General features: G+C 39.3%; 1 protein-coding gene across 1 annotated transcript; it reads left to right on the top strand.

Annotated features, from left to right (window-relative positions):
- Positions 1-4,269: 4,269 nt before the first annotated feature.
- Positions 4,270-24,198, top strand: LOC139726698 (uncharacterized). Its single transcript, XM_071637683.1, has 6 exons — positions 4,270-4,813; positions 5,351-5,421; positions 7,303-8,670; positions 9,442-9,595; positions 22,366-22,445; positions 23,210-24,198. The coding sequence occupies exons 1-6, from the start codon at positions 4,740-4,742 to the stop codon at positions 24,163-24,165; spliced, it is 2,703 nt and encodes a 900-aa protein (XP_071493784.1). The 5' UTR covers positions 4,270-4,739; the 3' UTR covers positions 24,166-24,198.
- Positions 24,199-24,416: the final 218 nt, after the last annotated feature.

Here is a 24,416-nt window from a genome sequence, read left to right as displayed (position 1 = left end):
TCTCTCTTTCTCTCTTCCATCTCCCTCATCAAACCTTCCACCAAGTTGTGTACTTTTCCTTCCAGTAATAGCATTTTGGTTGATGTCATTTTGTCCTAGTGATCACTTTTTATGCCCCAACTGTCTTAGGTCTTGTCATTTGCTAAAGAATTGCCATTTTGTAATTGATTCTAGTATAGTTTCCAATGACTGAAAGCCAATGAAAAACCAATGAAAATGCAATGATAATCATGTATCAGCCCATGCCCCAATGATCCAGAGATCACATCGAGTGATGTTCAGATAAACTGAGGTTGGACTGTACATGACACAAAGTTGACATCAAATTAAAACCTGCTTTGAACTCTGCATGCTAAAATCATCAACGTGATTTTACCTTTAAGGGACATGCATGCAAACGCAAGGTTAGCTATCTAGCAATAGATGTAACTTAGCTAATTGGTCAGTATGGACTTTTCACTGTTCGTAATTTACAAAAAATAGTTACTTTCAAAAGGTCGATCAAACATATTCTATTATCAGCTTCACGCTGAACTCCTGGGTACTATTAACTATTAATCTTGCTGTGATCATATATTTCCCCTGAAATCGACATTTGAATGGGATTTATGAGAAATTTAATCAGTATAATTTGCTTATAATGATTTGACACTTTAAACTTTTTTTTTTGTTCTCTCTTGTCAATGTCCGACAGGACAAATAGGCACCATACATGCATTTCTTCTTTCCCCCCTCATGTTCCTCTCTTTGTAAATACCCCCCATCCCCAACTCATCATTTAAACTATTTGCAAGCATATAGATTGTGTGCACGGGGGTTGCAACGATTTTCAAGCTTTAAGCTTATGTTGCAATTCCTTTGCGTGTTCGTTACCTTGAATAATGTAGCTCTCTTAGAGTTGTATACTATTTCTGTAACTGCTTCTAATCAATGTATACTTATCGTATATATTCTGTCTTGGCTATATGAGATGTACTTGCATACATTTTGTATGCACTCCTATTTTGTGAACACGCATGAAATCTTGAATAAATAATAAAAAAAAAATAATAAACATGTATGACAAATCTAAAATTGGTGGTAGAAAGCTGTATTTTCTGGGGAAGAAAATTCATCCTAAGCAAGAAACACACAGCTAGAGCAGGAGAAATTTTGCTCAAATGTGGAGAGTATAAAATTTTGAGAAAATGGCCTCAAGGAGGGAAATTTCTCACTGAAAGCTCCAGAGAGAGTTGGAGTCTGTGCTTTTGATTCATTGCAAGTCCTTCAGATAGGAAAAGGCCTGTATGAGTTGTATTTTAACCCTCTCAGGACCAATGCTCAAAAATACCACTGACATTGTATGTGACAGTGATACTAGTAGTAATGAGGGAGTAGTCACTTGTCTGCACTTTGCTGTCATAAAGGTTTTATCCCCCCTATTTTTTTTACCATCATTAAAGTTTCCCTCAAATTTTATTGAAAGTTGACAAGTGTTATGAGGGGAACATAGGGGAAATGTTGATTCAAATGGCATATGATCAAATTTTTAGGTAGTATGGAGAAATGAAGAGATTACCTCATTCCTTTAACATTATTACTTTGTTGTCAAAACCCCCCAAAATTCTATGTACAGGAAATTAGATAGTTTGATTCGCATGTGCCTGTTGAATCTTTACATTATTCCTTTAAATTCCAGGTTGCTGAAGTTATAGCAAAGCAGTATGCCTAGTTATTTTATGCGAAAAGTTTTTTTTTCAGTGGTTTCCATGTGAACACTATGACTTGAAAGAGGCGTATGTGTTCATTTTGGATCTTGTATTCTGAACACATTGTTCAGTTGAGATAGCACAGATCAAATCCCAAAACTAGAGATTGTAATTTGTCATCACTGACAAATTAAGGTGATCCGATTTTTTTTTAATCAATGATTCAAGTCCTGATCGCAATAGGCATGGCCATGCAGGTTTCATCTGTGTTCAGAGACATTGGCCGTGTGATGTTTGGATTCTCATTTAGAAAAGGGAGTCATATCTGCCATCTTTGGTACCAAATCTGTATACACTATAACGAAGATACAGCAACAAGTACATATGACCTTTGACCCCACTTTGCACAACCTAGATGGCATCTGAGCAAAAAGTGGTTATTTTGTGAAATGATTCTTGTAACATGATCTTTGCGTGTGCAAAATATGGGAAAGATAAGACATGTATTCACCAAGATACAGGATGAAACATTTGTGACCTTTGACCCTAATTTACATACCCAAGATGTTGTCCGATCAAGTAGTTGTTATTTTATGAAATAATGTACGTGACATGAAGTAAACATGTGCAAAATATGGGGGTGATAGGGGCTGTTTTTCTTGAGTTATTGCAAAGAAAGTTGCAGAAACATAGAAATAGCTCAATACATCGAAGATAAGCTTTAATTTAAACCAAGTATTGTAACATGATCATATGAAAAAATAAAGGGCACGAAACGATAGCGCAAAGTCTCAGTTACAACATATTAAAATCTGAGAAAAATTCACGGAAGGGTAAGTGAACTAGTGCTCGATAAAGACAATCATGTCAATTTTCACATCTAGAAAAATTCCCTCCCATAGAGATAACACGTCATAACGAAGAAACAGAAAGAAGTACACATGACCTTTTGACACCACTTTGCACAGACAAGATGGCATCTGAGCAAAGAGTGGTTATTTTGTGAAATGATTCTTGTAACATGATCTTTGCGTGTGCAAAATATGGGAAAGATAGGATATGTATTCACCAAGATACAGGATAAAACATTTATGACCTTTGACCCTAATTTACATACCCAAGATGGCTTCTGATCAAGTAGTTGTTATTTTAAGAAATAATTTTCGTGACATGAACGAAACATGTGCAAAATATGGTGGTGATAGGGTATGTTTTTCTTGAGTTATTGCACATAAAGTTGTAAAAAGAAAGAAATATTACAATACATCGAAGATAAGCTTTAATTTCAACCAAGTTTTTTTCACGTGATCCCGACAACGTATGAAAAAACGAATGGCACACTTACGATAGCCCCACGTCTCAGCTACAACATATTAAAATCTTAGAGAAATTCACCGAAGCATAAGTGAGCTAGTGCTCGATAAAGATAGTCATGTCAATTTTCATTTCCATAAAAATTGCACTCCCATAGAGATTACACGTAAACTGGTCAAATTTGACAAGGTTACCTTCAATCCATTTTTTCGAGGTGATGTCGTCATCTAATCAAAATTGTGCAATGACATTAATGAAAGAGCATTTTATAAGCTACAACATATTGAAATTTACGTGAAAATTGGCAAAGGATAAGTGAGATACGCTCGAGCAAACTTGAAATTTGATGACGTCATTTTGAAAATTTACTTTTTTTACTTTATTAAGAAATTTGATATCTTTTAATCATTTTGTCAGCATAGCCAGCCCATGAAATGACATGTACAACTCATCAGCTTTCAGAATATGTCAAGAAAATGGGGGGTCACCGTCCATCCTGACGAGTTAAATCCGATTTAAAATTGGCGTTTTTTTGGCATAGTTGCACTGTGTATCCCCATTGACGCACGCGCGGAATTTCAACTTTGACGGGCCCGTATGACGTCATATTGAATCGGATCGACTTGAAACTTGGTATTAATATTTCTTGACATTTCGGACATCCGATCCGTGTGAAAAAATTGAAAATTTCTATTTCATATGAGCTGTGCGTGCGAATATGTGCGCGCGCGTACGCGTCCGTTCAATTTTTTCAATTTTTCAAAAAATGCTCCAAATGGTCTGAAACGTGTGCAAAAAAAGTTTTTAGCTCGATTTGAGCATACAAATATTTCAACGCGCGCGTACGCGCGCGTTTTGAGATAAAAATGAATTTTGAGAATATGAGTAAAATTCGCTTGACTTGAAATATATGTGACGTAAATTTCATTGAAATATTCTATTCCATTAATGAGATATGCATGAAAATGTGTTTTCATATAATGACGTCATAGTGACGTCACGGTCGACTGATCACTACGATTTTACTTGCGCTGTCGTCTTTGCGACATGATACATATATGGTATAAGTTTGACATTGGGAGGCAAAGCACTTTCTGAGCTAACCTCTGCACAACTTTTGAGGAGAAATAAAGAAAGAAACAAAGAAAGAAGAAAGATTCAGTACAGATACAGAAGGTGATCCGAGAGGATACTCGGATCACCTAATAAGAATATCAAGTCAAAAACCCAAGTGTATTTTGGATTTCTAAAATTCTCATATGAAAATATTCTACTGATTCCTTTTCTAACATTTAATCTTTTAGAAAATAACTGTGTTCATTGATGTTTACTATGCAGCAAATATCTAATCTTTTGTTTTCTTGGATATCATAGACCAGTCATATAATAGCAACATACAAGTAGAGACTGAGAGCAATAACCAAGAAAAAAACAAAACACTTGTAAAGGTGTTTAGGATGATGTACAACAAAAGATAATTAATATTTGAATTACTTTATCACAAAAGTTTCCAACCATCAGCATCTTTGTCAGAAAACATACTTTCTTGAGTTACTTGAAGTCTCCTGTGAAACATTAAAACTACGGTCATGAATAACATTTTGCAGTCCGTATGTGGAATGTGGAGCATTCATGTGTTTATCTTTGTTTTGTCTGCTCGCAGACGCACACCCCCGTTGAAATGATGACGCGGCCAGGCTAAAGGGAAGGAGGAAAGAAAGGGCTGAGACTGGAATCATGGCTGGGTTGGTGAGGAGCTCCTGGCAGTGCACTCTGCTGGCCTTCATCATCGTCTGCACCACATCCTATGTGTGAGTGATGATATTCTTTAAGCACCTACCTCTGAGAGGTTGTTCTGAGCTTTTGCTGAGTGTGTTGACCATGTGGAAGGAAGCAGTAACTTTCCCAGCATTTGCTTGGGTTTCATCAAACAATGTGGTCGTGTGTCTGTGGAGGCGTGGTTTTGGAAGTTGAATTGCAGAGATTGGGATTACATGAATTGATGAATACTAAATGATGATAATTGATACAGGCAAAGAAATGTAGCAAATACACAAAAGGACAACAGGGAAAAGGGGTAAAATGGGGGAGGGGGCTAAGAACTCAGAGAAACAATTCAAATGTCAACCTTTTATCATAATCAAACATCCATCTATTTTGTAGCTTTTTTTGCCTTCTTTCCCAGATCATGTAAGGAGATACCTTTACACAAATGCACCTTAGACATGAAACTTTACAGTATTCATAGTTTTACCATATGTGTGATCACTGTTAGACCAGAGAAAATGAGATATGTCTTTGTGCATGTTACTGTGCTGATTTTTCATTTTGTGAATATATTCCTGCAGAGTACAAGCAGCCACCATGGAATGCCACAGTATCGTCAGGGCAGGGCATAGGTGCAGATGGCCAGACGAAGGTGAGAAACCACACACATATGCCAATGCAAATATTTTGCCGGCATTGGTATGTGCGTAAAGTTTTGGTTACCCATTTATATTATGCAGTATATATCTGTTTGTGTGAAGAATTGTATGTTTGTTGTTGTTGTGTTTTGTTTTGATATTTTTTTTAGTTTTTATTGTTCTTTTGGTCTGGGGAATCCCCTTCCGCAGTTGGCGATTCCATACATTTGGCAAACAAGTGCTTGAGAGTGAGTTTTGGTGATGACAAGTATGCTTGTCAATTATAAACCTAATCTTTCCTTTTTCATGTATTTCTGATTAGTTTAAAAATTTATTTCCTGAAAGAGATGTTTGTATAAGAAAAATACTTGAAAAAAAAATCAAAAGGTTTGAGTAAATCAGACATTTAACAAATGTTTGTAGACAAGTGAAACTCTAAACTGGCTGTTGTACATTCAGCTGGAAAGTAAAACTGGCTTTGGTTTGTAATGTCATGTGAGTAATTCTTATTAGTCACATTTTCTCATACATATATTCTTTCAGCAAAAGATGTTCTCAGGCACTTTAAACATGTAATCAGGCCAAAAAAAAAAAAATTGTTGCATTGGCGTAACATGAGATTTTCAAATAGGGTCGGTCGGGCGGATTTTTTTTTTTTTTTTTTTTTTTTTGCTACCTGCATTTTACGTGTAAAACTCGTGCTCAGCTCAGTAAACAGTTACAACTGCTGCACCGAATGTGCTGTGTGCATCTATTCTACAAATCATTTATGAGGCCGATATTACTGGAATTATACCCCTTCACAGAATTTAAAGATGTTGAAATCCCTATCCTGAATGTTTTCACTTCATATTTTACTATTTTGACTTAGATAAGATAGATGCAAATTGACCCATATGTACGATCTTTTCATCGCACACGGCGATCTCTATTACAGTCCCACATATACAGATTCGTGTAAGTTCTCCACACAAGAAACCTATGGCAAAACTGTGCACAATACATCGCAGTCTGAATGCTACGTATACACTGAATAAATCTTGTTAGAGTACGTGTCCGTGTTGGAAACAGATGACGTACTGATCAAGGAAGGCTTATGCGAGGCGCTAGATCTCTCCCTCGTACATCCGATATCCCCAGAGCCGTTTCCACTTCCGGGTTTGTGCGATCGCGATCGCAATCTATATACAAGATATTTGATATCGATAGCAAAAAAATAATAATAAAAAAACATGGGGTCGGCGGAATTTTTAGGGTCGGGCAGGTTACGCCAATGCAACAATTTTTTTTTTTTTTGCCTCATTTATTATTTTGAAATTACAAACAAAGGAGTTGAACATATGATGGCACAATGACTGCAAGAAAACATATCATCTAGTCATAAAGTAGATATAATGAGTGATATTACAAATGGTAATAAGTTTGGTTAAACCCTTGGACATGTCCTCATAGAAATGTCCCTGAAGCCAGACAAAATGTCCTGATGATGTGACATAGATTTGTTTTTCAAGATCTGTGAAATTGGAAATTTTATGATCTGTTGTTAAAATGGTAATTTTTGCGGTGTTGAAATTTTAGGGCATTTTGCACAACCAGAAAATGGCGCAAAAATAAAAGGATGCAAATATTTTTGCTTGCTATATGTTCCAGTAGTTCATGTCTTGATTCTGTAGAATTAAAAGCATGTGAAACTCATCTTATCCAGCCAAATGCCAAAAATTACTAGTATATTGCGAAAATATCCACTTTTACAGTATCCTTTTGTTTAATGTCTCTCAAAATCCATCTGATTTGCCACTTTGATATTATGGAATTTATTCATCGACATTTGAATGCCATTCCAGAGCATGATTGGATATACTTGCATAAACTTATACACAATGTTTTTCTTCTAGGATTTGAATGTCACTGCATTCCAAACGCTGAGTGCTCCCTCGGTACAAATGCCTGTCGTTGCCTGCCTGGTTATACGGGTCCCAACTGTGAGCGCTCATGTCCGTACGACAGGAACAACCAATGTCTGACCAGCTGTACGGACGGTCCATTCTACCAAAATCTCCCGTCCTACCAGCAAGACAGTGGAGTGTGTCTCTGCAAGGATGGCTACTCGGGGAAATACTGTCACCTGTGTGACCACAACATCTGGCCAAACTGCACGCTGTGTCCACATCAGACGTGTGAGAACAATGGGAAGTGCGACCTGTGGCGAGGTGGGTGTGCCTGTGAAGATGGATACCAGGGAAGCTACTGCTCCCTCTGCTATCCATCGCTTCACCCGACAGGATGCGGAGAGCACTGTGACCTGACGTGTGTCAATTCATACTGCAACACACACACTGGGGCTTGCGAGTGCCCGCGTGGATTTGACATGACGAAGAACTGCAGCTTGTGCGACCCCACCAGGGTGAGTGATGGCTGCATGCGCTTTTGCAGGACCATTTGCCGGGCCGGTGGGCTGTGCAACGTAGAGCAAGAGCGCTGCATGTGCAAGGATGGGTATGTCGGCGATGACTGCCGGCTGTGCGATCCCCGTGTGCACCCAACGGGTTGCTCGGACCACTGCTCCATGCATTGCCACAATAATGGTTACTGTGATGTGTTAACCGGACTATGCCTGTGCCAACCAGGGTACGAAGTGACATACAATTGTGAGCTGTGTCGCCCGTCACTGCACAGCGAGGCTTGCTTAAATCATTGCAATCCAACTTGCCGGAATGGTGGTGACTGCCTCTCCAGCCTGGGTTTCTGCATCTGCCCCATTGGATACATCCAGCATGACTGTAGTGTCTGCATCCCATGGCAGCAGGCAAGGAACTGCACAGACCATTGCCCTCCCTGTGAGAATAAAGCCACATGTAACACTATCACAGGGGAGTGCTCCTGCACAGCTGGGTGGCAAGGTGTGGCCTGCTCAGACCCATGCCCTGTAGGAACCTTTGGGCAAGGGTGCCAACCCTGTGACTGTGGCAACCACCCGTGTGATGTTCGTACCGGTGCATGCCTCATCCAAACCACAACGCCTGTCCCTACAACTACAACACTACCAACTACCACCTCTCAAATCATCACAACTGTTGCCACAACAGTAGCAGCAACCACAATGCCGATCACTACAACTCCTGTGGCTACCACAACCGCAAGTGTCACAACTAGTTCACCGACTGCTGAACCTGCCAATGTCGTTGATGTTTCCTCTACAGAAGGCAAAGAAGGGACAACCACCAGCGCTGGCGCTGGAATGGTTCGCACCCAACAGAGTCCAGGTAATATAGTGACTAGAATTGCTCCACCCATTCTGTTCATGCTTCTTCACCAGGACCCTTTTGCATTAAAACTATGATCACTTTACAGTTAATTGTAACTCATCAATTAATGTTAGCCATCAGTGATTTCTTGGCTCAGATTGTCTGTGGAATAGTGTGGCTACGGCACTTACCATTGTGGAGAGTTACCATGAATTGTACAGTTACCATATCTTTTATATGCAATGGAGCCCTGATTTGCTAGGGTAGTATTTATGGAAAAGCTAAAGACAGTATGCTATTGTGACACGAGAGTTGTACAATTCTTGTAGTTGACTCGTGCCTGTTCCCAGATTTCTTCAAAAATTTATATCCCAGTTGTCATATTCTTGGTCCCTCTTTACAATTTACTTAATCTGTAAAGCATAACCGTGTGAAGAAAGTAATAGGAGAACTTCACAAATGTATTTTTTATGAAAAGTACGCATTCCCTGAACGTGTTACATTGGTGTGTTGAGGCTGATATTATTTTCCATGCCTTTTTTATGCTAAAAAGAAAAATTAAATTTAGATTCTTGAATACACAATCATTTTGTATTTATCTCAAGATCACAGAGTTAAGCCAATATGTGTGATATTCACAAACAGAGTTGGTTTACAAAGTGATTCACTATCATATATGGAAGATGCAATAATTGTCACTACAATAGCAACATGAACAAGGCATGTATGTTATTGAAGAGAGTGTTGGCATGTGACTGTCTTCATCCAAACCTGTTTGATGTGTTGCAGAAGAAATTGCCAGCCTGGGACCGGGACTAATCCTTGAGAGCCGGCAGAACTTTCCCTCCTCCTACGTCATCGCCATCGTCGTCAGCACCATCATCCTCATCATCCTCCTTTGTCTCCTCATCCTTTACTTGGTGAAGGACCGCAGGAAAAGAAAGTAAGCATTTATTGTTTGTTTTGATTTTGTCTCTCTCTCTCTCACTCTTTTATTTTCATCATATCACTTAAGACCTTTTTTCCCTGCAAGTCAATATGTTTCAGTACTCCTGGACATGTAAGTTCAGTGATATGAATGTTTGTAAAAGATGAAATGTGCAGTGCTGTCATTAGTATGCTGCCACTGTCGCTGTGGCTACTGAATGTCATGATGATGATGGTGATGACAAAGATGATGACAAAGGTGATGATGATGATGACAAAGGTGTGATTACAAAGGTGATATTAATGACAAAGGTGTGATTACAAAGGTGATATTAATGACAAAGGTGATAATGATGACAAGGGTGATGATGTCAAGTTGGTGATGACAAAGATGATAATGATGAAAAGGGTGATGATGCTGTCAAAGTTGATGTTGACACTGGTGTTAATGATGACAAGGGTGATGGTGTCAAAGTTGATGACGACAAAGATAATGAGACCAAGAGTGATGTCAAGTTGATGACAAAGGTGATAATGATGATAGGGGTGATGATGTCAGGGTTGATGATGACAGAGATGATTATGAGGACAAGGATAAGGATGATGTCAAAATTTATGGTGACAAAGATGATAATGATGACAAGGATGATGTCAAAGTTGATGATGACAAAGGGGATAATGAGGTCAAGGGTGATGATGACAAAGGTAATAATGTCAAAGTTGATGACAAAGGCAGGGCTCGACATTAGCAGTGGCTTGGTGGTCTGCTGCCATTAAGAATTGATGTTGGGCCAACAAATTTCCAAAAAGGCTATCTTTGGTAGCCGATCACACACTTGAGATTCAAAATAGATTGTTATGTTTCCATTTAGTTTGAGCCACTACATTTCTTTGTAGGGCTACCAAAATTTCAGATTCAAAGATTTCAGTGGCCCAAACGGGCCACTAGAGAAAATTGTTTAGTGTGGAGCCCTGACCAAGATAATGATGAAGAAGATGTCGATTAGTAGAAGTAGCATCATGATCATGAATAGCTGTTATTTACACCTGTCAACGGAAGGGGAAATATGTTAAAAAAAAATAAATTGAGAATATGCATATTTATAATGTTATCACATTAATGATCACTGTATTTCATGAGTATAGCTGAAAGTAAGGTGAGAGAGCATAACTCAAATTGGAAGCCTCAAGAGGAGAATGACTGTGACTTACGAAATACAGGTCGACCTCGATTATCCGGCCATGTCGGGACCGGCGCTCATCCAGATAAGCGAATTGGCCGGATATGGGAGACACAATGTTAATGTATATAGCTGCCGTCCAAGCTGCCGTCCCAGTGCACTGGCAGCTAGGCAGGTAGCGTACCCCGCAACGGTGGTGTAATCCATGCTAGCCTGCAGGTCACATGCACTGGCAAGGTGTATGACGTGACAATGCTGTGTGTTGTGTCTGCGCTCCTAATTTTTCTGTTAGCTTTCTCAATGACCGATCGACTGCACCATGATTTACTGACAAGTTTTCCATCCATGTTCTTATGGTGAATTTATAGATCATGACTGCTTACTTTTACGATGATAATGTGGTGTGAATTTATGTTAGTTCTGTCGGGAATATTGTAGGTAAATTGTGTGAGTTTTGTAGAAATTTTACTTGAGTTTAAAGTCACTGTTTTTTTCTCAATTTTTGGATGAAAAAAAAAAAGTCCTTCACTGCGTGAACGTGTCCGGATAATAGAGATTTCCGGATAAAAGGAGACCGGAGAATCGGGGACGAACTGTAGTGTGAAAAATACAAAACAGAATCTGATTTAGGAGAGGAGACACAGTCTTGTATCATCACATGACTACCCCCTGTGAAGCGGTGTTTCATATCTCCCATTCTCTACAACAGCAGTGAGGGTGAGAGAGATAGAGAGAGGAGGTATACCTCTCTCTCTCTCTCGCCCTTGCTGCTGTTGTACAGAAGGTTGTAATCTTATGCCACTGAGAAATAGACATAATACCTCACCTTCTAGAATTGTTGGGTCCAAGAATGCAAGAAGGCGAGATTTGAGATCTTGTTATCTCAACTTCTTGGGGTCCAAGAAGGCAAGTAGGCAAGTTGTGAGGTCTCGTCTTTTTGACATCACGGGTCTGAAAAGGCAAGAAAGTAAGATATGAGATCTTGTTTTCTCACCTTTTGGGTCCTATTAGTCGAGACAGGGAGGTCCAAGATCTTGTAATCTCATTGTCGTGGAGGAAGAAGGTGCAATATGACAATGAGCTCTCATCGTCTTACCTTCTCAGACCCACAAACTCCGAGAAAGGAAGATCTGACACCTCCCTTCTCGAACCCAAAAAGGTCAAGAAGGCGAGAAATTATCACGTCTTCTGGGGAGCACTTATAAGCTTCGGTACCTGATCCATCTATCTAATTCTGTGCCTATTTTTTTTTCCTTTTCTTCTGCCTGTTCCCCTTGCCCTCACACCCCTCCCCGAAGTTAGTCTGCTTGTGCAATTATACCCACCCTCCCTCACTTTTTCGTGTTCTTCAGGCCTGTCAAGACCACTGACTAAGATTGCAGATGATTGTGTGCATGCATGATATGCTTGCCATTGTCTGGCTTTGATGGGGTTAAGCTTTGCCACCATGTGGTGCCCATTATAGTGGCTAATAAGGAACTCATTGGTGGCTTATTCCTTCGGGCATTATATTCTCTGATGAGTGATTCATGTGCTCCACGTGCACCCATCCTCAAACAATTTCCTCCATTAGTGGAAAGGATTTTTTTTTCTTCGCTGAGGAGTCTTCAAATTTGTAACAAGTCACCCTTCATTTATATTGGACACTTCTCCTGCATTGAAGAAGCAATGTGTGCTGGTATAGTGTCCTGCACAAGTAGATTATTGACAGGAATTCCTTCTCGTAATTGAGCATCTTTGAAGCATTGAAAGAAAATCTAGCTATTGTTTATAAACATTAGAGTCCTACACTACACTTTGTACATTCCGTAAACTTTAAAATATTCTCGATATCTTGTATTTTTGCATGTTACGTCACTTTTGACATTGATGTACTGTACTAAAAGCCTATGTTATATTTTTGGAACCCACATCCTACAAGCTTTGCTTTTTAGTGGGTTCCTCATATTACACGTCAATTATACGTCCTTATACATTTGTGCAATTTTGGTTCAAACTGACCATTGTGTTAAAAACATTTCTTTTTCAAAATCAAATGGAATATAAAACTTGTATGAAATGTGGAATGTGGAACATGAATTAAAAAAAAAAAACTGTGAGTGTCAAGATGAGATGTAAATGCAAAGGAAGGATTGAGTGCCGATGTGTTTGCTAGGGATGGATCAGATGGAAATCAGAGATGTGGGTATATGGGTCCCCAACCATATGTTTCTTAGAGGGGAAAAAATAAATGCTACTCCTTCAAGGTAGTATTTTTTTTTCCTTCAGCATTTTAAGTTTTATTCCTGCATTAAAATTGATTGTCAATGCTGAGTCATACTTCACACAAGGACAAAATGATTCTGATGAAATTGCCTATGCAAATCATTCGTCTCTTCTAGGGGTTGATACCAAAAACTGGTGACTAGAGTCGTTAAGGGCACCAGTAAATTCTGGCACTGCTCCAGACTCTGGCTCAATTTAGATGTCCTTGGCGTGACTTAGATTTGCACTTCAGGTGCTCATATTTTGCTCACTTTGCCAAAGTCTGATGTACTTTTCTACTTCTTGATAATGGGAGAAAAAAGATATTAGGGTAATGGCCCATTCTGCTGAATGGGGTTCCCAGTGTCAATGTATCAGTAATATCAGGCAAAGGGCACAGAATTCTTATTTGAGTGTCATTTTTGAATGTACTGTACTAGATATTGTGCAGAACTTTTGCATATTCTTGCTTTTAGTGATGATTTTTACACACAGAGATAATGCTAATGAATATTTACAATACCCTTTTCTTATTGCTAAAGGAATGGTTTATGAATGTGGTTTGATAAATGCTTGTAATAAAACAAGTTAAGTACTATTTATATTTTTAGTAATATTTTTATTTTTGTTAAGTCTGTGAGCAAACACTCATCCTGTTGCTCCCTAATATACAGCTCAGCTTAGCTTGACCCTGTGTTTTTTTCTACCAGGCCCATGATGCATGCATTTGATATACATACTTATTCTTGCATGAAAGTTTATAGAGAATTGTGTGTTTGATTGACAAGACCCAGAGGTTGTTACACTGCTCAGGGAGGTGTTTTCTTCACACCTCCCTGCACTGCTGTAGTAGTCTAGTATTGCAAGTTGTTCACCGGTGCCATGTTTAACTCTTTATGTGCCATGGTGGAAACCCCTTGTGTGCCACGTTATTCTGACAGACGAAGGTAGCCATGCTTTGAGAAAGAATTTTGTTTTTCCAATTTGCATAACTTCTACAAATTTCTGTTAAGTTGGACACATAGTGAGCAAAGTTCAAGAGGAATGCCAACCTTTGCTTTGATATAAATCGTATGACAAACCTATTTTTAATTTGTCTTTTGAATGACCAGTTGCAACATTACTGTAAAGGCAAAACTTTAGCACAAAACCGTTACAGAAACTTAGAATGAACACGCAAATCTAGTTGGGAACACCGCTTGATAGTCAATCACCACATAGAATGCAAGCCGTATGTGAGAGGAACAAAAGGGCGCGAAACGCTTTCATTGTGCCACGGGATTAGGCGATTTATCGATCGGTTTCGGCGGCTTTGTGTGTTTGAGCAGAATATGCGAAGTTGGCACGCCGTCGACTGAGTCGGACGTGCGAACGTGGCACATAAAGAGTTAAATAGACCAGTGCAAGAGTTGTAATGCACTGACTTTTGGTATAGGCCCACTATCACTGCAACTCAGAACTGTGTAAATGTGAAATTTCCAATTATGTTTGATCTTAATGAAACTATGTCTGCTTTTCTGTAACATTGCTGCTTTCAGCAAGGTTAAAGGAACTGTACAATAATGGTTGAGGTGAAGATTCAGCTTGTAACGTTTTGCAAGATATTTAGAGACCACTCAATGAAATGTTAAAGAGCATACAATTCTAAGGGGAATCAAAAGTTTATTTGATGAAAATTCGGTTTTGAAATGACTGATATATCTAAAAACAAGGAAAAACAAACAGATCCTACTAACAGTTGTGACCTATCAATTTTATTAGGATTGCTTTTTTGGATATATCTCAGCCATTTAAAGGCCAATTTTCAGCAAATAAATATTGAATTGTTTTTGAAATTACATGCTCTTTCATATTTCATAAGAGGTTTCCCATTATCTCACCAAAAAATTTTGTAAACCTGAATCCTCACCTCAACCAGTACTGTACAGTCCCTTTAACTTTACCATGGAGTAGAGTTTTCCTTTAACTCAGGATGTGTATAAAAGATGTGCTGCACAATGCTACTGGCACAGGACATTTTCAACATTGCCCTTGGGGTTCCTCAATAACATCATTGTCAATGCGACAGCTGTTAGGAAATGTTTCTCCTGTATACTGAGACTGTGTTTGTGTTTGAGTGTGTGAGTGTGTATGTGTGTGTATTTGTCTTGTTATGCTGATTCTGGCCCCTCCTCCCCTTCCTTCCCCCCCCCCCCCCCCATGATGGGGAAAATCTTTGTCAGTCAGGGAATGGAGGTATTCCTCGTTTGCAAAGCATCGTGGGAGAATGATGGCTCATAGTGCAAGACGTTTCAAAACAATTCCTTGAAATTATTTTGAAAGGTGCTGTATAATTTTTTTTTTTTGCTTTGGTTTTCTTTTTTAAGTTTATATTTGATATTAACTTCCTGTACATGTTTTGTTTTGTTTTGTTTTGTTTTGTGTTTTGTTTTGTTTTGTTTTGTTTTGTTTTGTTTTTTTTTTTTTGGGGGGGGGGGGGTAGGATTTAGGCCCCAGGAGCATGATTAAAGAATTGTTTGTCAAAGAGATGTAGGTCCTATTCCCATTGATGGGTATAGATAATTGTTCTGAGAGTGTAGTATGGGGACAAATGCTCTTAGAGCTAAATCTTGTTACTACTGATCATAAAAAAAAAACAACTAAACAATGTTAAGAGTCAGGATGATACATATTAGGCCTATATCACATCCACTATATTTGTGTGTTTCCTTGTGTGCAGTGCTTAGTGTTGAATGTATAAACAGGAAGGTGGGAAGAGATCCTTCCCACCTCCCTGGTATAAACTAGTGAAAGGAGAGAGCTTGATACAGCTGTTAATAGAAACATGTCTATGTGATATAGACTAGCAAGCTTGTCTGCTGAGCCCTGGGTTCAGGGATTTTCAACTATAGGGTCAAAAGGGTGTTTCAGACTACACAAATCTCTTATTTGTTACAGCATCAACAGCATCATTTTCAGTGCCATTCTAATTATGTTTTAAAGTATAACCTGTTTTTTATAGGCAGTGAAAGGAATCTATCTTTTCGTCATTGACTCTAGGCAAATGGCATTCCAATTTCCATGCAACATCTAACCTTATGTAAATTCCACAGCCTCTTAATTAAACATGCTACTCCAAGTACACATGCTTGCATGAGTAGACATGTAAACATTGTTTGTATCATTGTATTGGCAGACATGCTTCAGGACCAAGCAGAGTTGAAAGTCTTCAAACATGTTTGAGAGGTCAGACTGGTCAGTTTACAAATGTCCACCCTGAGTAGAGCAAATCTTGATTGGAGATCACTGTTTTAGCTCAATGGGCTAGATATGGTCTGACAAATATGATTTGGGAGAAAAATGCTAGAAGTGTGTTTACAGACCCACAAATATTATGCAACTGGCAGAAATTGTGTCTGTAGATATGTTCTCAAACAAGATCTTTTGTCAGTCTAAAGGGGCTAAAGGGAACCAGTCAAGCTGTCAACCAGTGAGCTGCCTTACTCCAGACAGCTAGCACAATTAAATTATCTCTCAGTTTTGTGGTCTCACAGGGTATAATTCTACTTACCTCCTTCTTAACTGTGTACATTGACCCTATGCATATTTTGTTCTGGAAAAGAAACTACCCCCCTCAGATGAAAGTCTGAAATATGAATATCTTGCTTTTCCACCTTCTTGGATGCCAGAAGTTAAGACGAGATCGTACAACCCGCTTCCCCCCTTTTTTTTCCAGCCCCAAGAAGATGAGGTCTTGTACATCTTGCATTTTGGTCTTCTCAGACCTAAGGAGTCTAGAAGATGAAATCTCCCATCTCTCCTTTTCACACTCGTGGACCATAGAAGTCAAAGAGACAAAATCTCGGATCCATATGAAAAAGTTGCATGCTTCATCTGCTCCTATGAATCAGAGAGAATGTATCATTAATGAGCTCACGAATGCACTCAACCTCTGTACTCAGTGCGTGTATTACTTTCTGCATAGTGTTTTTAATAGGGTTAAACTTTTTCATATGCACCTTTTTGCCTTCTCATATTCAGTAAGGTTGAGGAGGTGAGGAACTGTCATGTCCTCTCATTATGGCACTCAAATGCGTCTGCATCAGAGCAAAATTATGGAAGGGGATGCCATCATGTTTTCAAATCTTGGCCTGTTTGATCCTAACAGCATGTGATGAATCATAATTTTCTGAGAAAAATATGGGGGGGGGGGGGAGTGAAATGACAGTGTAGGCCAAGATGATTTAAGCACGAGGGTCAGAGGTCATGCATAGAGCTGAAAAATACATTTTTATGGTCTCCTCAGGAACATTATGTGCCAGCCTTTCTCATAGGCAGATGATATGTCCTCATTGTCCTCATACATATATTTCTATTTGTATGTAGATCCAGGTATCTATGTATGTCTGTCTTTCCATACATTGTATGGTATGCATTTTTATGTGTAAAGTAATCTTGCGTGCAAGTAATGTGTTAACTATACCCCAGCATGCATGTTAGGGCCTACTAATAAGCTAAATGTACATAAATCTATGCGTGCCTCCTTTATATGCATGCACATACAATTGTACACATGCTGAATGTGACCAAGTGGGATACGAATAGATGGGACTAATGGTTGTTATTTGTGTGAGAAAACTAAATATTTTCATGTTAACATGTATTACAAAAAGTCTTGCAGGTTTTATATGTTGTATGGTCTTTCTTCAAAACTCTTTTTCACCTTCAAAGAGATGGTAGGCCTATAGTATTGGTGGAGATGCTGAGGATTGGGCTTTTAACTTTTTGTGAGACACCAAGAAACCACATATTGAATAATACAGAGCATACCATTTTAAGAGGAATTCAAAGTTTATCAAATGAAAATTGGTTTTGTAATGGCTGAGACATCCAAAAACAAAGAAAAACAAAGGGATCCTAATAAAGGGTGGGTCCCACCTTTTATTAGGATTGCTCTGTTTTGGATATCTTAGCCATTTTAAAACCAATTTTCATGGAATAAACATTGAATCCCTCTTGGGATTACATGCTCTTTCATATATTATTTCATACAAGGTATCTCATTATCTCACCCCAAAAAATGTTAGAAACCTGAAGGTAGGTCTCAACTAAAACTATACAATCCCTTTAAATGCCTGGCTGTCTGATATTGCACTGAATATAGAACAATGGTCCTATCGGAGGAAGTATTTCGGTTGATGACTCTTTAGAAATGCCAAACTATTGTGAGATGACTGACACTGTCAACCATGCAGGAAACAATAAAACCATGATGCATGCAGAATAACCACAGCCAACTACTAGTATTATAAAAAATGAAAGGGCATTCCCCTATGAAAAGTTACAGTGTTTTCTGTACACATGCGTCTGTATTGTATCTGTATCACTTGAAGTGATGGTACAGAGAACATATAGGTCTGATTAGGGCCAACATGTATCATGTCTGTATTTGAGATATAGTTGTAGGCCTATATATATACACACACACATGTACATGCATACATATAGGCCTATACATTGCAGACCTATATAATCACACATTACTATTCTTTTCTCCCTCACAAAAACTTAGAGAGAGAGAGAGAGAGAGAGAGAGAGAGAGAGAGAGAGTAGAAGTTTTGAACAAATGTTCATATTTCAGACTTCAGCTATTTACAGTCATTGCAACTCATGTAAGCATCTTTTTCTTCTTTCTGAGGAGCAGTTGCCATTAAGGTTGTCTACGCTTTTATTTGATAGCTTGTGTAGGCAGTGATAAATGCAAAGAATTTTTTGATGGAAGGTAGGCGAAACAAAAGTGGTTATTGAGGTATATGAGCTGTACCAAGATATTTGAGGATGGATATGCTTTGTGTGGCTGTGTCAGATTGCATTGCTGTTCTCTTGAGATCATGCTTAACTTAATGAATGATATTTGTGCCACATGTATTAATGAGTAATTTAGTTTTAGTATTGATAAGTACGTAATTGATGTGTGTGGATGCATGTATGCAGATATTCACTGATGTGACTCAATCGTGTATCATTTATGCATATTTCTTATTTCAAGAAATAGTTTCACAGTAATGACAACCTTAATTGAATACATGGGCCAAGCTTTTGTGTATAATGGTGTATGTCCTTGTTCTATTGCTGAAAATGATATGAAAAACAGATCTCTTCTTTTCACTTCGGAGAAGTCCGTCATTTCCCAGACATTTGAAAATGACTCATTCCTTATACCAATCCACTCTCTGGTTTGTGTATGAAAACTTGCCCTGGTCAGCCCTTTTGACAAGTTATCAAGCTTGAACTGGGAGTGGGAAAGCCAGCCAGAGAGATATGATGTCAAGGTCTACATAATTTGCTCGTGCTGTTAAGGGCTTTTTACACTTGCAAATTTTTGCTTAGTCCCGTACCAATGGTGGGGCTGGGGGGGGGGGGGGGGGGGGGGCTTAGCCCCACCATTGATACCGGACTTTCCTTAGCCCACTTTCTGTTTACACTTGTTTTTGCGAAAGTGGGCTAGCCCCACCGATAATCCCCTACTATCTGGCCCAGCAAAATAGCAGGGTTAGCACCGCAATTGCGGTGCCAAGCAAGTGAGTGTAAACAGAACGAAAAAATAATCCAGGGTTAAGCGAAGGAGATGAAGTCCGACCCCCCACTGACCAATCAGAAACTAGGTAATCAAGTTCTGCCGGTGTGTGCGTGTACTTGTACAGTGCACAGCGTAACCATGAATATTCATGTGGTTTGGAAAGTATGGGGCTAAGAAATATGAGTGTAAAAAGGTCAATTTTCTCCTTAGCCCAGGACAAGAGCTTAGTACAGGATTTATTGGCGAGTGTAAAAAGCTGAAAAAAAATGGTACGGGACTAACGATAGTCCTGGGTCAGAGAAAGTACGGGGTTAAGAAACACAAATGTAAAAAGGGCTTTACTTGGCCCGTTCTGCTCCACTCCCCCCCCCCCCCCCCCCCCCCCCACCCCACACCAATGTTTGATTGATGGGGAGAGCCATTGATATGACGTGGCTTTTCCACTGGAGCATGGATCCTTTCACAATTGTCAACGCCAAGCTGGGGGGAGTGTATTATTGTGTGCATAATGGCTGGATTACAAAACAGAGCAGTATCAAAGCCAGTGCCTCTGTAGTTAATACATCGTAGCCCTAATGTCATAGCCCTGTAAATAATCCTGGGTATTTTTTAAGCGTGGCACATGCTGGCTTTCGGCCCAAATCTCCACTGATCTCAGAATTTGATAGAAGCAATCTAGTGCAAATGCGATGTATTGGGGAAGTTATTTCTGCTTCTATCCCTTTCTCATAAAAATACTTAAACTTTCGTTTTCATTACTTGCATAAATAAAGATAAAAGATAAGGCCTACAGATAGGCTTTGAAAGACAGCAAGTTTCCTATATATTATAGGCCCACACACTGTAAGTATGTAGATGGATAAATATATAGATATGTAAGGTTGGAAATAGAAAAGGGGGATATGTCCACAAGATCTAGAGATCGAGGGTTTTGAAGGTTTCTACTTTGTGCATGCGTGGAGTTGTAGAAATGTGTGACTGAAAACAAAATTGACATTGAGAACAAATATAAGAGAGATTAATATGGTTAGAAAATGCTATTTAGTGAGATGAGGATTTTGAAAGTCAAGTTAATGAAGGAAGGAGGAAGATGAAAACAAGGAAAAAGAAAAAAGACAAAGCAGGAAAAAAAAAAGAAAAGGCAGAAAAGGAAAGAATGTAGCAGTACCAAATTACACGTGGTAAGCATCAACAGTAGAGGGAACCAATGAGGAACAGGTTTTTTTTTTCTTCTCCTTTTAAGGAGACAAAGAAACATGAAGTCGGGGTCAAGTTTTGTGACTGGAAGGAGGAGAAAGAAGGAGGGGGGGGGGGGGGGGGGGAGAGTGTTAGGAGACAGGTATGTCAATAACAAGGCACAGCTTGAGATCCCTGCTGGGATGTAGCCCCTGATACCAAGCTGCACTCCTCCACACACCTGCCTGGTGGAACTCAAACTTGAGACCCCCTCGTCTCATTGGAGACCCCCTTGTCTGATGACTTCCATCCGCCTGATGTTCTCATGGCCTTAGAAGGGGTTCCAAGCTTTAAAGATACTTGCTTATGGACACGTATTTAGAGACATATTTTTAGGAATATGTTTTATCCTAAATCATAATATTTAGTAAGTCTGGGAGCAAACTTTAATTAGTTTATCTGAAATACAAAATTTTGCCAGTTGAATGTTGTGCAGCTCTCCATTCCATTTTTAGTACAAAAAAAATTTCATTTTCCCCCTCCTTAAAATTATAAATCATCTTCAGACCTGTTCTTGATATTTTATTAGAGTAACATGTGTTTTGCGTATTCTCCTCAGTGGATAAGTTCTGTCTGTGCATAAATATTTGAGAAAAATCAAAATAAGATAATTTTTGTATTCAAATCAAAAATCAAAAAAAAATCAACACCCATGTCACCTGGAGTTGCCAATTTTTCTTACTTTTCACAATTTTACAATTTGTTAACTCTTTTATTGTGTCTGATTTTCCCCCAGAATTTTGAACTGATCTACTTCTCTATTTTATCTGATTTCATACAGAGCAACATAATATCAGGATGGAATTTCCCTTTAACTTTATAATATCTGCTATGCATATGCTAATTCCTTGAAATGCATGTTGATGTGTTTCAGAATTATGATTTCAAACAGGTTCTTTTGTAATTGATATAAAACCATCATAGACTTGTAGCATACAGTCTGAGCCATTCTCTTCTTTTGTGATGTATTATTGCTTCTGCTCTGTTTGGGTTTCAGGAGCAGTTTGTGCATGTATGAGAATTTATGCTGACATCAACCTACCCCTTCTTGTCATCAGCACTGCCAATTCATTTGAGGCTCATCTTTGCATTACTATTGAACAGCAGTCAGATCATGATATTCCACATGAATTTCAAGTTGGAAGAAAAACATGTTTTCAACACAAAAATTTTGTGGCAGCTGAGAACATTTCTACAACAACTTCTCATGTGATGAGACATTAACCAGTGATTTCAGCTACCTTGATTTGGCTGTTGTCTAAGTTGATTTAGGTTTTATTTGTGCATATGTGTGTGTGTTTGTGAGTGAATGTGAATTTGTCCAAGAAAAAGATATTGTGAGTAAAAGCAAGTTTGTACACGAAAGCAGGTACATGAAAGCAAACAGTACATTTTGAACTATTCATAGAACTTCAGACATTCATTTAAGAGGTTACTATCTTACCTCAACATCTCATTCATCACTGCACCATGTTAGTGCTGAGTGTTTTGTATTTCTCTTTTCTACTTCAAATTTGATACAGCTTAACATATTTATTCGCTTCTATTTTATCTTCTTTGCTTTAGACGTCAGCTTCCTGACAATGGACCAGAGGAATTCCCCCTGAACAACACAGTGACCAACAACCTTGAGAATAACAGATCTAGTGAGTACATTTAGTTTTTTGAGATACCCCTTGTGATTGATGCTAACTTTAATACTTGTCATATGGTGGCTAAACAAGGGCAAAGCTTTTGATATGGAGAGAACTAATTTGTGAACAATAAGTTAATAATCTATATATTGATTCATAAGTGATTAGGATACTGAACTTCACTCGCATACATTTCTGTTTTAACAACTGGTATATAAGGGCATGGCACAGAATTATATATCCGTGATAAAAATGTATTAAGATATCACTGGGTCAATACTGTAAACAGCGCTGCACACTGGCATTGGTCCAATTGTCTCTGACCTGTAAAATTCACTGACGGACCAGTAACTTTTTCAGGAATGAACCAGTAAAAAATGGAAACCCGGGGTATCTACTGGTCCTACAGACAGGTCGGACCAGTAGAAAAAATGGGTTAGTGCTGTAAAAGTGGAAATTTTTGCCTGAGTTATTATCATTTGTGTGTGTGTGTGTGCTAGGTCAGATAAGATGAAGTTTGCATGGTTTTGATTATGCAGAATCAAAATATATAACAGTATTACATACAACAAACAACAAATAGGTATGCATTTATTTTCATGCTAGTTTCATGTCGCGCAAAATACATACAAATTTCCACTTTTTCAGTAGTGCAAAAGTACATGCTGTAAATGGTGTGTGGGTCTTTGCAGAGGAGTTCAGTAATATTCTGTTAAAAGTATAACTACTCAATAACTTTAATCTCTACACATGGTGATCCCCAAATTTTGTTGCAGGTAATATCTACATGGATTCAGTTCACCCTCTGCTAGCTGATGGAGAGGAGCCAGTGGATGGTGCGTGTGATAACCGACGTTCCCTCTCTGAGGAGCAGGTCCAGCGACTCAGCAGGATATCTGGAGACCTAGCTTTCTTTGTCAAGGTCCCCAATGCCATGGCAGCCAACAAGGTTCCCAACCCAAACGTCTTCAACGAGATCCCAGGCAGCAAGGATAAATTCAGTGATGTCGCTGGCACAGATGTGGCAAAGCCAAACAACAATGACCCTGATGCGATCTGCAAGCCTGGCTCCAGCGCAGCTGGGCAGGATGACTGTGGCAGCAGCAAAAAGGGGTGTGAGGGAGGAGATGGGGATGGGGAGGACATGCTTGGAGCGTGTGGTGGGATAGATTCTAAGCCGGGACCAGGTGCCACGTCGACGCCAATCAGACCTAAGAGCGCCGATGGTCGCGTATATGAGGAGGTCATCCTCCCAAACCTCGGAGCCCGCGACCCGACGGAGATCCGCAACCCCCGCATGAGCGGCGAGTACTACTTGCTGGAGCCGACCTCCACTTGGGGTGGTAGCGGTCACTCCAGTGAGGTTGAGACAGACCCCAGCAAAGCATTCCAAGAGGACAGGTTGAGTCAGGGGACTAACCCGAGGGTGAGTGCCGACAGCGGCATCGAACAGGCAGCCGCCCCCATTCTCTCGCCCCACTACGAGCAGCTGGAGAGACCTTTCGACTTGGTGCAGCAGCGGTCGCCGACGCAGTCAAAGTCAGAGCGCAGCGACGACGAACGGGACTCCGGTGTGTACGCCCATCTTTCTCGTGGACAGTCGGGAAAAGGATACAACAGGCTGGAGTTTAGTCCACGGAGGCAAAGGAAGGCTCTCGATATGGATGTATACAGTGATAACCCATATGGACGGCTTCAAGGAAGCAGGAGCGATGACAGTCAAAGTGATTAGATAAATCACACACCACTTCCTTTGATAACCAGTGATGAAAAAATGCCTTAAATGTCTTTTATATTCTCTTATTTAAGAAACAATGAAGTTCATTTTAGAACTGGATACATTGGTGATGGTGTCATTTTTTTTCCCATTATTTTGAGCTTGTCTGCTGTAAAAAATCTTGTGTACTTGTGTTTTCAAAATCAAGTTTTATCAAGCTGTAGAAAAATTGCATATATAGAAAAGATGCTATATTTTGCTGGGAA

Source organism: Diadema antillarum, unplaced genomic scaffold (assembly GCF_040938485.1).
Source record: "Diadema antillarum isolate AM-2024a unplaced genomic scaffold, OU_Dant_1.0 seq00000097_RagTag, whole genome shotgun sequence".
Classification (NCBI taxonomy): Eukaryota; Metazoa; Echinodermata; class Echinoidea; order Diadematoida; family Diadematidae; genus Diadema; species Diadema antillarum.
Note: the sequence above shows the minus strand (reverse complement) of the source record. Positions and strands in the feature narration are given on the sequence as shown.

Bases quoted from the DNA above. Each gene is read 5' to 3' on its own strand.
- LOC139726698 (XM_071637683.1), top strand. From the start codon at position 4,740: ATGGCTGGGTTGGTGAGGAGCTCCTGGCAGTGCACTCTGCTGGCCTTC. The intron at 8,671-9,441 runs GTAATATAGTGA...GATGTGTTGCAG, and splicing joins TCGCACCCAACAGAGTCCAG to AAGAAATTGCCAGCCTGGGA. The intron at 9,596-22,365 runs GTAAGCATTTAT...TCTTTGCTTTAG, and splicing joins AAGGACCGCAGGAAAAGAAA to ACGTCAGCTTCCTGACAATG.